The following is a 15682-nucleotide window of genomic DNA, read 5'->3' on the forward strand; positions in this document are numbered from 1 at the left end:
CCAACCCATCATTTCCGAACAGAGCCAATGTGATTCATAAAGATGTTTTGTTCTGCGGTTTCGTCAACTCTTGATTGGCGGAAACGGACATTCAAAAACCGTTTGAAGCAGGAAAAAAGTTTTGCAATACATTGGCTTAGTGACTAATGTGGTATGAGGTAATTTAGAAACCAAAACGTCTCGGAAGACTAGCCACATTACTTCTTTGTTATTGTCAACTTTTTCAATGGTGAATTGCACAAGCCACCTCCGAAACTTTGCGACGTAATGTATGTTTCGTCAATCACTTATTCGATATGTGCGCTTCGGTCTATAGCTTCGGCACGTCGCCCAGGATGTGTGCAATATTTTTTAAAAACACTGCACAAAGACATCAATCCAACCTGTGGGAGCTAGCTCTGTCTGTCTTTCTCGCTTTTACGGTGGTTGTACCGTTTACAATTTAACAGTGTTCACTTTCATTTGATATATTACAGCAACAGTATGACTCGGAGTCCCCAACTTTTGTTTACACATTCATGAAGGTACATTCCATTAAATAATATTTGGAGCGGCTATTAATTTAAATTGATAAAAATAATCATTCAACCGGGAGCTGTATACATAATACACAATTTCGATGATAAAATACTTAGTCGAACTTACACACAAACATTTGAAATACGGGACCTTCAAAAAAAAAAACTTTCTTAGTATTGGATAATACCTTCAAAATCACATACTCAAAGTTAGCGATGAAAAAATGCTTCTTCACGTCAGCTACCTTAGGGGTCTTATTTCATGCATTTTGAATGTCCGAAAATTAAATAATCTTCTTTCTTAGTATTCTAACTGCATTCTTCTACTTACGTCGGGTATGTTTGTTTCATAAATATTCACAAAAGCGTGTCTGACAAACGCTTAGTCGTTGCTTGATACCCCCCGAGTGTGGTGGTCTAAACGAGGCCTGACACAAATTGGAGCTGACCGTCATGATCCAAGGTCAACTGAGATAGCGTCGCTGGCTGGAACGTCGAACCTTGAAAGCCCATTGCAGACTCGTACATCTGAAATTTATGGTTTACTTTCGTTGTATAAATAAATATCAGCTCAGTACTTTTTACGGCCTGTATGAACTTGTATCCTTATTTCTTATGTAATTAATTTCCCGAATTAGAAGAAACTGATCATGTTTTGTCTCTCTTTCTCAGTTAAAAAACCTGAGAGAAAATACTGATTCAGCATTATCATTGGCTTGTAGCGTTCATATATTTAAAACTACATACAAAAAGTAAAATAAAATAAATCTAAAGATAATCAGGATTTACTAATATCGTGTGGTATTTTTAAGAGAACTTTTTACAAAGTTTAATTTGCAATTGACTTTTTTTTAACTCTTCAAAGAACTTTTTTTTACAAAAAACTATAAACACTGATATAACGATTGAAAATTGTTGAAGCCTCATAAATTATTGAGGATTTTGAAAAATTACACTTCGACGTTTTTTAACTTTATTAATTAGAATAACTTTCTTCTATCTAATAAGTACTTAAAATTTGTAATTTTCGTATAGTTTTCCCAATAAAAAATTAAAAACTAATATAAATAATGGAAAAACTCATTTGATTTGACGATGGAAAAACAAGTGTATCTGATGAATTAGTTTTTTCATAAATTATTATTATTGTTAATTGCATACTTTTGTAAAAAAGAAGCGTTGATTCTACACAAAAATTTTGAGACGCATTTTTAAAGTGAAAAATACTTTTTTTAAACCTCAGATATTGTGTAACATTAACGAAGAAAATCAGTACTTTTATATAAAATCTACGTGGATCCCACGTATGTTCTAGCAATGAATAAATGATGTATACTTCTTAGGGGTAAAAAGGAATAAATTTTTGCAGTAATTTTCATGTAAAACAGTTTTGTAGTTTTTAGTAACGAATGATTTTTAATTTTTATATGAGTTTTTCAAGTTTTTATTGGCATTCTTAAAAATCTAGTATAGATATGAAATTACGGCAAATGCGCATGATCTAGAGGGAGCTAGCAAGATATTACATTATTATAGCCTATTTCTTGTAGTTATTACATTCTTATAATCTAATTTCATTATTAGGTCATAACTACAATATGTAAAGGTAATTTCACAAAAACTGTGATATTTCCCAAGTTGGTGGTTTATTGACATTATTGATTAGATTACCATATTACATGAAAATGCCTGGCGACCATGTGCAAAATAAAATTTCGTGGCAAAATTTCTATTCGAGGCTTTAGAATTGTAAAATTAATAATATTACAGTAATAATGGCAGACGTAGACATAATACTTGTCTAAAATGTTTAAAGAAATTGTATCAAAGTTAAAATTGGATTTCGAAAAATGAACATAAAGTCGATCCCAGAAGCTTCTACCTTGTGCTACACGCGCGCACTTGTGTGTTTGAATGACTTTTGTGACTTTAACAGTTGCGAGCGGGAAAATTAATTGAAATTACTCGTGATAAGCGCTGTTGTAGTGACTTACGTTGAGATTTCCAGGGAGAGTGGTGTAGTCAGGCGTCGATGAACGGTGCCTGCTGTTGGCCGGCAGTGGATGCTGTATCGTAGCGTAAGTATTGTCTTGGGATGTATCGCCCATCGCCAAACTCATGTTACTGCCGCGTCTTTCGGTGGCAAGCCCGGTTTCTGGCTCGCTGAATACTTGCATCGTCAATTCCTGTTCCTCGTACAGCTTCAATTTTCTGAATCATCATAAAATAAAATTAATTTTGAATAACCTCATTACTTTCTTTTTTTCTCTTTTAGAAAAATGATGAAGTTTGAGAACATTTCTAAAAATAACTAGTATAGAATTATGTAATTTTGCAATGTTAATTACAATATGACCCTAAAAATGAGAAGTTTAGAGGCATTTTATTAAATTTCCGTAAACTTTCGTAGATTTTGATGAATTGATTTGTCAAGTTTAATAAGTACTGTATATAAAGATTTATTTTAAACAGACAAACATTTAAAATCTGATACTTTTTTCTAACAATGTATACACTTTTTACAAATTGTAAAATACTCACTTCGAATTACGAAACGAAATTTATTCATAAATTATGTGAAAATTATTGTAAATAAACATAGTAAACTTGTTCACTATTATACAGTTATACTTAAAAAACCTGAAACATTAAATTTTGGAGTTTAAAAGAAGTTTGCATACCTATTCTAATGTTACGTCGGCGCGACGAATTATTTGAGTCCAAGCTCTCGCCTAATGACTCGGGACACACGCTGGGCGCATAGGTGTGACGCGGAGCTAAACGGTAGTTCAATCAAACGATACGGTATTTGCAAAAGGGGCTACGACTGTTTTGATACGACTCGAAGCGACTGCTGTGCAGCACCCCGATGCACTCACTCGCGGTAGCGGCGCGCCTAAGATTTGTCCATATTACCCGCAGCGGCGTACTGAATGGTGTTCCGTTCGCGATCTACAAACTACCAGTACCGTTACGAGTAAAGGTATTGTTCTAGTTTTTACGCACAATTCAATAGATTATTTAATTTCCGTGGATCCTGGGGAAGCAATACTGTTGCGGGTAATGGTGTACGCGTTTGTTTAATTATTTCCCGGTATTTCACGGGTACCACTATTGTAGCGAGTAATGGTGTGCGCGTTGATCCTATGCCACACCGGAAGGAAAAGACGAATTAAAAAAATAAAGTAGATATTAAACGCTTATTTTTGTCTCAAAAGAAAACGCTTATACACGCGGCGAACCACCTCGAGATGTCCGAAACCAAAATTGAACCGCGCTCGTGAAGGATCGTATGGTAGCAGAGGCGGACTCCAACTACTCGGTCTACCGTTCGAGGGGTGAAAATAAAGTGGGAGCCTTTTCGAGGCCTCAAGGCTTTTTTATAGGGAGTAGCGGACCTCGGTCACGCGCTGGCTCGAAAAACGCAGGAAAGCTTGCCGGGGGAAAATTTTGAAGAAAAGACAATAGCCGAAAATCTAATTGGCTAGAACTGCTCTAGTTTAGCCACTCAGAAATTGGTACTTCCCATATCCGGCTCACTCCCCTCCATGCGTTAAGAGAAGGGAAGGTGATTCACTTGTTCATGCCCTTCCTTTCCCTTTTACATCCAAATTTTACAGATTTTCCATCGCAACTGAATATTCACATTAAGATACAATATTATTAATATATATTAATGCTAGGCGCTGTTCGTTTATTCAATCGAATTTGTAGCAAAAAGAGCAGCGAAAATCGCTTAACATTTCGCTTGAATGCTCCGGTACCTAAACGGTCGGTGTGTTACGTATATCAAATGGTATTAATAATAAAACATTAGTAACGGTAGCCGTTGCTGTAATACTTATAGTTATATTATTGCTGTAATGCTTGTATTATTAATAATTAAATAATAATAATAACAATAATGATAACAATTATTATTATTATTATTATTATTATTATTATTATTATTTAGTTGTATAGTAAGGATAATAACGAAGATAAAACGCCTGTCACGAGTTAACATAATTTGGTTTACGGGTAGTTTTGACTAATTATAATGTTGCAAAAATAATTCAGAATTTCTGGTCGAATTTAGGTCAACATTTTTTTCGCTGCTATTCGTTGGAGAGGAAGTCGGCTCGTGGTGCCCTGGGGAATCGGAAATTCCGTTACCGGTTTTGGAGGCAGGAGTGCAGACTCTCTCTCTCGATATCTCTAAGTCACGAAAAGGGGAAAGGGCTATAACTTTCCCGTTTCCCTTTACAATTGAAAAAATGACAGAATTTAACCAGATTACAAATTAGACTACTGTTAATGTTTTATGAAATTGTTAGTGCGATAAAAAGAGGGTTACTCGGTACATCATTCGCCTGCGAATACGAACGGTAAAAATCGGATAATTGAAAGTGAATAAGGTTGCTCCGCTAAGTTACCGTAGTTAATACTTCTATCGGTCATGTAATGTTGTTACTTGCTAACAGTGTAGCATGTATGCATGGGTTGTTTCCAACTACATGTAACAATTCTAGCATTTAATATTATTTTCGTTAACTCTGAGTTATTGTAGCATTATATCTCAGTGTAGCTGTTCCCAGTTAAACTTTTGCGTTTGCTGGTTTTTTCTGAAAATGCTTTTAGTTACTCGTGTATGGAATAATATTATTTTCCCATTTCCGGTCAGCGTGCATGTGCATGAATCATAGTTGGTCATTGTGCTGCAGCTATACGAGCAAACTTACAGGTGATTAACTTATTTTTGGATGTGTACGTTGGCTCCTACTTTATATACTTTTGAATCAACATGGAAAATTCCGAAGGAATGAGAGGGAAAAAAAAATGATTAAGTAGTTAATGTATTAACGATAGTTTACCAACATTACACTGAGATACAATTTAATAAATGTTAATACGAAAATATATTTAAGTTATATAGCCTAACTAAAAAAAATACAGTTTTTATAATAATATTATATATTACACTATTAAAAAATGTTTCTACTCAATATTTAAAATCAGAATTTAAATAAAATGTTACTATTTAGTTAATTTAAAAAATATTAAGACACGAAAAAATAAATTTATATAAAAATTAATTCAACGTTATGGAAGTATACACATTTTTGTAGATTCTTGTGTCAAGTTTTTATGTTATTAGTAAATCATGCAATTCAAATAAAAAGTATAACTACACTTATATGAATGATATCAACTGTTTATAAAACCCTAAAAATAGGAGCAAACAAAAATTTAATTACTTGCAAACAATGTTATACAGTTTAATTTGTAATAATCTACCTATAATACTTCAATTATTTAACATTTTCTTTAAAATTTTGATAGTAATCATTAAATCAAAAACGTTACAACTGTTAGACTAAATTTATCTCATAAATATGAAATATTTTAAAAATATTATTTCCATTACTGCTTATAAAATATTAACAAATTCATCATCATACACTAATGAATTTTGAAAGATATTTATTTTATCTCCAATGCAGACCATGATAACTTGTATGTATTGATACATACAAATAATTCTTACACTAGCTTATTAATTTTATATACTTCTTGAAGTTACTTTAATACAAAAAATGTTAAGTTCAAAAAATAGAGACAAAGTTAAAAATTTTTTTAATTAAAATTGAACGTAAGTTTTTAATTCATTTTTTTAATTATTTCTGAACTTGGCTTCTAACACATATTTATTAAATGTAAAAAACATTTTTCTAGCAGTATACCTTTGGACGTTTACTGCACTCTCAATAGAAAAAATAAAATTTGCAGTTGGTGCGCATACAACCAGGGTCATACCTTGCAGGTCACTCGAATCAAGTGTTTGCCCTGATGCCGTACGTCACTAGATAAAAAAAACTAATATTTTTCTACGTAGTATCGTTTATTGTTTTTTTAGGTCTTGAAAATACGCGAGTGTTTGAAAAATGTTTCTGAAATCTTGGTATTAGAAGTTGACTTTCGTTAAAAAACTTTTCTAAAAAATGTATAAAAAATGTATGTAGATGATCGGTCTTATCTCATAATTTCTTTGACTGATTCATATTAAACACAAGAAAAGGAAAATTAACGTATCAATGTTTTTTTTCCAAATTTTATTAATTTTTTAAATTAAATTTTCCATAGAAAAATTTTTGAAGGCCTAATAGTTGAAAATGGATGTCAGTATTTGCGAATATACTAGTGAAAATACATGTAATAATTATTGGTCATATCCTATGATCTAGTGACCAATTATGATTAGCTTTAGTCTTTTACTATTTAGATACTTATCATTGGCATACAGGAAATGATTATGAAAGCATACATTTGTTTTGTTTTTATTTTAATTTTTTCACTTTTAAGAAAGCTTTTCTCTGAAAATATTTTTCTTTTTTTCATTTGAATCACGATATTTCATGTTGAATTCCACTAAAGTTTAATTATTGTTTTGGGTGTAAAATTTTAAAATCATGCCACTTTATTGGTGCTCGTTTAAAATTATGCAAATATTAGTCAATAAGAAATTATAATTAATCTTTATCTCTATGGTATATGGTGTCATTATTATTACTGTAACATGACTGACAAAATTGGATACTTTCCAAGTTTAACTAATTTACATGTTTCTTTAAAAAAGGTGATTTGAAACATGAATAAGAATACTTTGAGCCAATGAACGGACAACGGTTTTTACAGTTCTTATCCATTTTTTATATCAACAAATAAAAATATTATCTTACCATGGGCGCAAAGTGTACCCATGGGCACCAAATACGAGTTTGCGCCTTCGGAAAGACAACGGACATTCGCATCTTTGACACAAACATACAGAAACCCCGTCCTTTAGGAGAGATTTTTTTGCATGTACCCATCGTACGAAAACTATATTCTTCCCAGCTGATCTTAAATAAAAAGAAGACCAGAACAACTTTTTCAAAAAGGCTTCCGCCACTGAAATTCTAATTATCATTCGGGATGTTATTCCGCACCAATTATAATACTAAAAACTAAGTACAAGGTTCAACAGAATCACGACCAAAATCGAAAGAATTTCATCCCCCACTGACTGCGCTATCATAGATTTTACTCACGCAACAGCGCACCTTAAACAACTTTAAAGATAAATTTTAGAACTTACTGTTCGATCCACAGTGGATTTTCCGTGGTGTTCAACTCATCAATGATCTGCTTTTTTATAAGGCCATCCTTCTTGCGAATATCACTCGGCACAGTGATAACCCAATGTTTGAGACAACAGCAAACAGCAGTCACGGTAACAGCACCAATAAACAATACCACGAGCAAAGCAATGAGAGCGGCTAATGCAATGTCAAACGATTCTTCTTGAGCACCGACGTACGCAGGTACAACGTTCTCGATGGCAAATCCAGTGTAATATTCTTTCAAAAAATCGTATTTTGAATCAATGACTTTGAGAACTTGAGGAATGGGTGATATAGTCTGGGTTTTAAGATCCACAACGTGGAGGTACATATCACACCTGAAACAAAAAAGCAATGGGCGTTCCATAATTTTTTACATTAATCTAATGTATGTAAGTTTATTTATTTTAAAATAAATGAATTAGTTAGAGAAACACGTAAGTAAAAGATCAATATTGTTTACAACATTTCTCAAGTTTATGAAATTTTATATGGAAAGTTTACAAAGCAAATCAAATCACACTAACGGAAAACTACTATGCTTTTCGACATTTGAAACGGTAAGAACTGTCAATAATATTATTTATGTCACACATTATTCAAACAGGGCTCAAGAATAATAAAATAGTGGCAAAGAGTACTTAAAACTATTCTGAAATGACAAAAATCAAGCTTAAAATTTGATTTTTGAAATATGAACTCACCACTCGTGACGAATATGGCCAGACAAATCGACATGAAAACGGATGTCATCAACTACTACACGACTTTGAGTGGCGTTTGATAATTCTAGTATAATTTCGTCCTTTTCTCGATTAACTTCTTCTGGTGGCCTTGAGAGTATAACCCTGATGAGCTGATTTGGTTCAAAGACCCAAACCTGTATAAAAACACCATTTTCCATACATTTCTAGTTATGAAGCTATGTTGAAAAAAAAACAAGCAAATTTTTTTAAGTACAACAAAGTTTTTTAGGTATCTACTAAAAACCTAATTAGATAACTCAAATAGAAATTAAATGTTTTTCTTTTTTTTGTTCTTTTCAATTAGCTTAAATCTTCTTACAAGTACATAACACAGTTTTTTTGTTTGATGCCAATAACACAAATGGATGATAAAGTTTAAAACACTTGTATGGTTAAAATGTCCATAACCTTTTTTTCGTAGCTAAAATAAAAGAGGTTTTAACATTCATCTACAAGAAGGAAAGTCATAAACATCAGTCTTTGACTGCGATGTTTCGATACTTTTGGCCAAAATATTCGAAACAGTTATTTCTGTTTGGAATCAAAAAGTTTCAACTTTCTCCACCCATTTGTACCGGTGTCATCTAATAAAACAAAAGTAATTTATTCGCTAAGAGGTGCTTCTTTAACAAAAAAAGTCTATTCAATTTGACTATGTTTGGATGTTTGGAACTCTCGGAGACATACGCACGCCATACTTTACAAACACACAGCTGTATTCATCTTCAGAGGTACTCACGTGAACTTTAGCTACGGAAAATCTCTCTGGCGAAGCGATTTCCTTGGCCACAATCTCAACGATGAATCGATCCTGGTTGTATTCCGCCATATAGCCGCTGGTAACGAGTTTTCCATCTTGCGTGACATTGAACGGACTCGGCACGATCGAGCCACTCGGTTTGCTGGAGCCGTACTTGTAAAGATTGGCGCTAGCCACGTAATACTGGAGGGTCCCGTTTTTACCGAGATCCGGATCCGAAGCTGTCACCTTGGTCACCAGTTCGTTTATGTTAGCCATGGAATTGACCCCAGCAAAGTAGGCGCTCCTCTCGTAGCTCGGCGGATTATCGTTCTCGTCCAGTATTTTTATCGTGATGTTGACGTAGCCGTGCTCCGGGTTTTTGCGTCCACGATCGCTATCCCGTGGATCGATGTAGAGGTCCGGGTCGTTGGCTGCGAGCACAGTCAAGAGATAACTCTCTCGTTTTTCCCGATCGAACGAGCAGTTTGTGTAAACGCTTCCGTCCGACTTGTCGATGTAGAAGGAATGATTTGCGTTTCCTGTGAAAATTGGTCATTTCCTTACTAAACTAACAACTTTGTATTTTTGTTATTTACTGGCTTGAATCCCATACGAAAATCCTAAAAATACATCTTCTGCTCACCAGACTTTATGTAGTAATAAACTTTGGCGTGCCTCCCTTCGTCTTTGTCTTCGGCAGTGACTTTTCCTACGTAGTAATCTTTCGGGCGGTTCTCTGGAACGTCGAAGTGGTAATCTTCGAAGAATTCGGGCACGTTGTCGTTCGTGTCGATCAAAATAACCGTCAGCAGACGAAGAGTCTCGTAAGCCGTTGGACTTCCATGATCTGCTGCCACGAGAACGAGCTGGAAAGTACGGGTTAAATCCAATCGAGTGTTACAACAGCATTCAGTACTGGCACTATTTTTATTATGGATCAAAAAAAAAAATGTCCCACTACCTACCTCGAATTTGCTTTTGGTTTCACGGTCGAGTATTATCTTCGAGCGGAGCTCTCCAGAATCTTGGTCGATTGAAAACTCTTCAGTTTCTTGGACGTTTCTGTTTCCGACTTTCATGTGGTAACTGACTTTGCCGTTATCCCCAGAATCTCGGTCAAGAGCTTTTACCGTCATGACTAAGTAGCTTGGTTCTCCTGCGTTCTAAAAATAATAATTGTTGAAATTTACACCTCGTCCAATGACACGATCTTTTCGCGATACTGTTTCTCATTTGAACAGTAAGGTGAATGTCATGTTTGAAAAAATGTAGATGTATAGAAAAATGATGGATAATTGAGACATTCACCTTTCTATAAATTATGTTACAACTTTTACAAAAAATTAATCAATGCCCAATAAAGCATTGGCCATTTTTATGTTTGAAACACCAACCGATGACAAATATTAGATGTTGGGAGATAAAACGTGATCTCTAAAATAACGAACAAAAGTAATCTTATACCTCTGGAACTTCCACCGTCGCATTGGGTAACTCTGGCATGATGAACTCTGGCTTGTGCTGATTCACGGGGATGACGCGAACGTAAATGTGGCAAGTGTCGGAGTGTGGTCCTTGGCCAGCCATGTCTCTCGCTTCCACCTTGATCTTGTAAGATTGAGCTCTTCCCAAGAGAGATACAGCTGGGTACAGAATTCCAGTTTCTGGGTTGAGACTGAATGAACCATTTTCATTGCCTTTTATTATTTTGTACCACACGTCTCCGTTAAGACCCTCATCGTGATCCATAGCTCGTACCTGTTCGAAACAACAGCTTGTATTAACAATTTTCTGATGATCCAATATTATATAGAATATTTTCAAGAAAAACTGATATAAGTTCAAGAAAAATTACAGAGCAGTAAAAAAAAAGGCAACGTGAACTGACTCGTGATTGGCTTTTTGGAATAATGAATAGTCGCTGCACCGAGATGTCGTCGAAATACACGTAGGTGAAATAAGCATTTATCGTTTTTTACAACTAAAATAAAGTGCACTTTCGAAATTAAGGACCCCTCACTGTTGATAAAAAAAGCTGATTTCTCATAAGAAATTGTCAGCTGATTTTCCAAAACTGATATTGTGTTTGTTTTTAACTTTACATAATCAATTTTATAATATTCATACAATAATTAAGTTGCTAAAAAAACTACATACAACAGATGTTTGCTTGAAAAAATGCCTGAAAGTACAAGTCCTGCATGTGAAAAACACCAATATTAATGACAAATTTTATACATTTTGGGAAATTATTAAACGAATATGTTATAATTGGTACTAATGTGATGAAAAAATTATGATAAGTTGTACAAAGATTTTGTAACTATGTGAAAAAATATTTAAAAAATTATACAACGTCCATTTTAGCCTACGAAACATCCCTATTTTGGTCTGTATATGAGTTAAAACAACAAAATGTTCTACGTTTCCTATCACTTTTTTATTTGAAAAATGTTATACCTGTACGCTTTCAGTTGATAAAAATTGCATACCTGCAGTATAGGAGCTGGTGGATTGACGGACAAGTTCTCAGCGACCGAAGCTCGATAACTGTGCTGTGTAAAAATAGGCCGGTTGTCGTTGACATCAACGAGTTTTATGACAACGGGTACCGATGTTGTCCTTCGCGAATTCACCGGTGCACTGTCGCTCGCCAAAACCGATATTGTTATCTCGGGTACGACTTCGCGATCCAGCACCGTTGCACCGCCGACTGTTATTTCTCCATTGTCGTGGCCTTAAATGAGCGACGGGGACATGGTAACAGTTGGTTCAACATCATGCGCATAAAAGCAGGAGTCACATAAACAACACCCAACTTCATGAGTGGTTCATCACGACAAAACAACAGTCAAACGTACCGATGTTGAAGTCAGAGGCGTGCTCTCCAATCAGGCTGTAAGTGACTTCGCCGAAAGGACCTTCATCGGTATCCACAGCTTTCACCAGCGTGACGCGCGTACCAGGGGGTGAATTTTCCTTGACCGTGGCATTGTACGACTTCTTCTCGAACCTAGGATCCTCGTCGTTGACGTTGATTATCGTCACCGCGACCTTTGCACTCGACTTCAGCTGCGGGACTCCCGTGTCGTACGCAAACACAGTGAATTCCAGCTGTTTCGTCTCTTCAAAGTCGATAACTTGACTGGTTCGAACGATACCTACAGAGTTTGTTTAAAATCTTCGTGAAATAAGTGAAATACTAGGGGAACCACGACTTATCAGAAAAATAGATGATACGAAATCATTTGATCATGTAAAAACCATAAAGGAGGAAAAAATGCTGACCAGTAATGTTATTTATGTGAAAGTAGGGGCTGGGTGGCTCGATGGTGTACGCCGCGATGTTATTATCCGCGTCAGTCGCCGTGAACGCCCCAACTATTGCTCCAGTTGGCTGCTCCTCTTGCATTTCTATCGAGTACCTTGGATCCTCCCTCGTCCATGGCCGAATGAATTCAGGAGCAAAGTGATTCACCTCTATGATCGTCACAATCAGAGTACCTGCACATTCATGCGATTTATCGTTAATGTCACCCAATATACTTTTCATCAGACGAATTTTTAAAATAAATAAGCTTTCCGTTTCAACTATTGATTACAATGTAAAATTTTTTGGACCTACAGTGCATGTAAAAAAAAATTATATAGAATTAATACGCAGTAGTACGTTTTATGGGATACCACGTATTTCGTATATTAAAAATCCGTAGTATACAAAAACGATCTACCACATCTTGATGAAATATTGTGGAAAAAAATAAGCGATTCAGCGTCCTAATAATGTGTGAACTGGACTGCTTCATATGTAAAATCAGTACACATAAGTATTGCTCATAGAAATACATGTTTTTGAACCCTAAAATTAATCGCCTATAATTGATTAGACAAATATTTGCAATAAACTGGTGGTTTGCCGTGTGTTGCTGCTCATCATGTAATATGATCGAGTCGTGCTTCTTATCATGAGAATATGATAGATGGGCAATTTTTTCGTCCAAGTGCTTCAGTTGTGCTTACTATCCTTGGACCATTTGTGCTATGCTTATTTTCATAATAGGCGTCGACATTTGTTACCGACAGTTATCCCAACACACGAGATCGCACACTGTGCACTTATATTTAATTCGATAAATAAGTCGCAGTTTTGCAACCATCATTAAGCTTTAAATTGGTTTATTATTAAAAACATAATTAGGTTGTAATTGTATATTAATTTTATGTTATCATTAAATTTCCTACATAAATAGTCTTTGTTAACCGTTAACCAATTGGGATTGTCGTGTTTCACGATTTGACGTTCTGATATTTGCATAGGAAAAGCGAGTTATCTGTGTGTGTGGTCGAACTTTGAACATTTTGGACGACCGTTGTATTAAGTATTTTACAGCGTCAAATGCTTTAAGTATGTAATAAATTGAGTTTCACAACCTATTTGATTCAGTGCATGAGATACACGTTGTAATTAAGTTTAAAAAATCTGAGAAAATCTAAACTTATAAGGTTAGCCCTATACACTTGCAGAATAGTCGTCTTCAATAAAAATGATTTAAAATATCATTGAATTACTTTGGGAGATAAAAAAAAAAAAAAAAAAAAAAAATTAAACATCAAACGTATACAAACTTATCACGCTGGCTTCCTCCTACGCGTAAGCAAATAAATGATGCTACAACAATAAGAGAAAAAAAATACAGCGCACCTTTTCCCTGTTGCAGCGTCGGGGCTGAGGTATCGGTGACGACTACCGCCAAGCTGACTGTAGCCGCAACGTCTCGGTTCAACGGCTTAACCACTGAAACCTGGCCTGTCTTGCGATCGACGGCAAAGAAATCCTTGAATCCAGCACCACTCCCATTGACTTGCTGACCGTTTCTGTCGATCGCCGCGATCGGCTCGGAAAGCTTGAAGCTCAGGGCTTCGGGATCCGTGCTGTCGGGGTCCATGGCCTTCAAAGTCGCAAAGACTGTGCCGATCGCGGTGTCTTCCGTGACTTCAGCTCGCTGCACCTCTGGATTGAAATGGGGTGGCTTGTCGTTGCTGTTTTCGACGTTTATCATCAGCGTCGTCGTGCCAGTTAAGCTTGGCGAGCCTGTGGGCACACAATTTTACTTTGCGTTAGCATCCAACTGCTAAGATCTCAAGTATTAATGATCTTCGTAATTATTAAATTGATGACATCGAAGGGGTCTAGCCTTATAGAAAAATAAAACAATTTCAAATGTCGATGAACAACAATTTGTACTGAAAAATATGTTCCTTTCACCTTTGTCGAATGCTATGACTTCTACGTGATAGGTGTTTCGCTGATCGTAATCCAATTTGTGCGATACAAAAACAGCACCAGTGGTTTTGTTGACGGAGAAATCGTTGAACGCTCCCTTCTGAATTCTGTAGACTAGCTCGGCATTGATACCGCTGTCGGCGTCTGTCGCAGTAAGCTCCTCAACAATCGTTCCTGTAAGTACAATCACAATAAGCCCATGTTACAAACATCTGTGAAAAAATCTAATTGTCAATTTTATGGACAGCATGGTCAATTTGAAATTCGGAGAATTTACGAAAAACGGTATCTGCGGTGGAAGAGGGTTATTTGAACTATGCAAAATTAAATTTAATAAAGTTTTTATTCAACTAAAGTTGTACTAAAAAATTAAGCACACACTTTTAAATTTTTTTTATCAACTTAAGACACGGTATTTAACGCATTCAACTCAACTATTCATCGGATCAGCTTTAAAATCTAACGTGTACTCAAAATCAAATTTAGTCGAGTAAAGTATAGTGAAAATAAAAATCAAATCGTGAGCCCCTAGAACATAAAACTCTGTTTAAATTTGCTGAGAAGTGCTAGCTGCTACTGTAGAAATCTTAGCAACTTGTGTGGAAAAAAGTAAAAATAAAAAAATTTAAAAAATACTACCAAAGGTATCAGCTCGAATAAGCGCTCCGAAATGTACCAATTCAAAGATGATGTAAGAAATTTACTGAGTCGGTCAAACTCCTAATACTACACCCAGAGAAAGGTATATATATTATACATTGGGCCGACATTGGTTCATTACGAGAAAAATTCAAACATTTGATTCCTAGTAGCTAATAAGATTATCATTGTTAGATTTTTATACTTGGTGCTTAACTAATTAAACTCTATTAATCTTATGAAATATGGCCGAGCGCTGAAATGGTACCAATCTGTCCAAACTCGATAAACTGTCAAAAACAAAAAAAGGTGGAATCTCAATATTTTTTGCTATAGTTAATTGGGATCGGCCCCATATCACTAGCGCCACATCGCCACTGTCCTAGATTAATCTCCATAAAATGGCGAGTTTCAAAAAGGGGTAGAGAAGGTTCGTGACTGTCAGTGCCACCAGCTTTTCCATCCTTACACATTGTGGTGGGATTCCGAAGTTTCGAGAGAAGGCGAGCCCAATTCAAAAGAAGTAACGAAAACTTTATTGGCTTAAATTATTGAAGATCTCTTTATTATCCACGAAAATTACTATTTTCGAGCGTTGATAGATTGGTACT

General features: G+C 35.3%; 1 protein-coding gene across 1 annotated transcript in view; it reads right to left on the minus strand.

Annotated features, from left to right (window-relative positions):
- Positions 1-648: 648 nt before the first annotated feature.
- The window catches only part of Cad87A (cadherin 87A), a 70930-nt gene continuing 55896 nt past the window's right edge, over positions 649-15682 (minus strand). The window contains exons 12-24 of the mRNA XM_089591347.1: positions 14415-14606; positions 13851-14240; positions 12437-12652; positions 12010-12309; positions 11641-11885; positions 10613-10906; positions 10114-10311; positions 9792-10014; positions 9146-9687; positions 8365-8540; positions 7636-7998; positions 2513-2729; positions 649-1046 (exon numbers count right to left, since the gene is read on the minus strand). Of these exons, the coding sequence (XP_089447473.1) occupies positions 936-1046; positions 2513-2729; positions 7636-7998; positions 8365-8540; positions 9146-9687; positions 9792-10014; positions 10114-10311; positions 10613-10906; positions 11641-11885; positions 12010-12309; positions 12437-12652; positions 13851-14240; positions 14415-14606 (3467 nt within the window). The 3' untranslated portion in view covers positions 649-935. The remainder of the gene's footprint in view (positions 1047-2512; positions 2730-7635; positions 7999-8364; positions 8541-9145; positions 9688-9791; positions 10015-10113; positions 10312-10612; positions 10907-11640; positions 11886-12009; positions 12310-12436; positions 12653-13850; positions 14241-14414; positions 14607-15682) is intronic.

The sequence above is a fragment of the Copidosoma floridanum genome, unplaced genomic scaffold (assembly GCF_036245765.1).
Source record: "Copidosoma floridanum isolate Cflo_tuat_1 unplaced genomic scaffold, Cflo_Japanese_pri ptg000013l, whole genome shotgun sequence".
NCBI classification, from domain to species: domain Eukaryota; kingdom Metazoa; phylum Arthropoda; class Insecta; order Hymenoptera; family Encyrtidae; genus Copidosoma; species Copidosoma floridanum.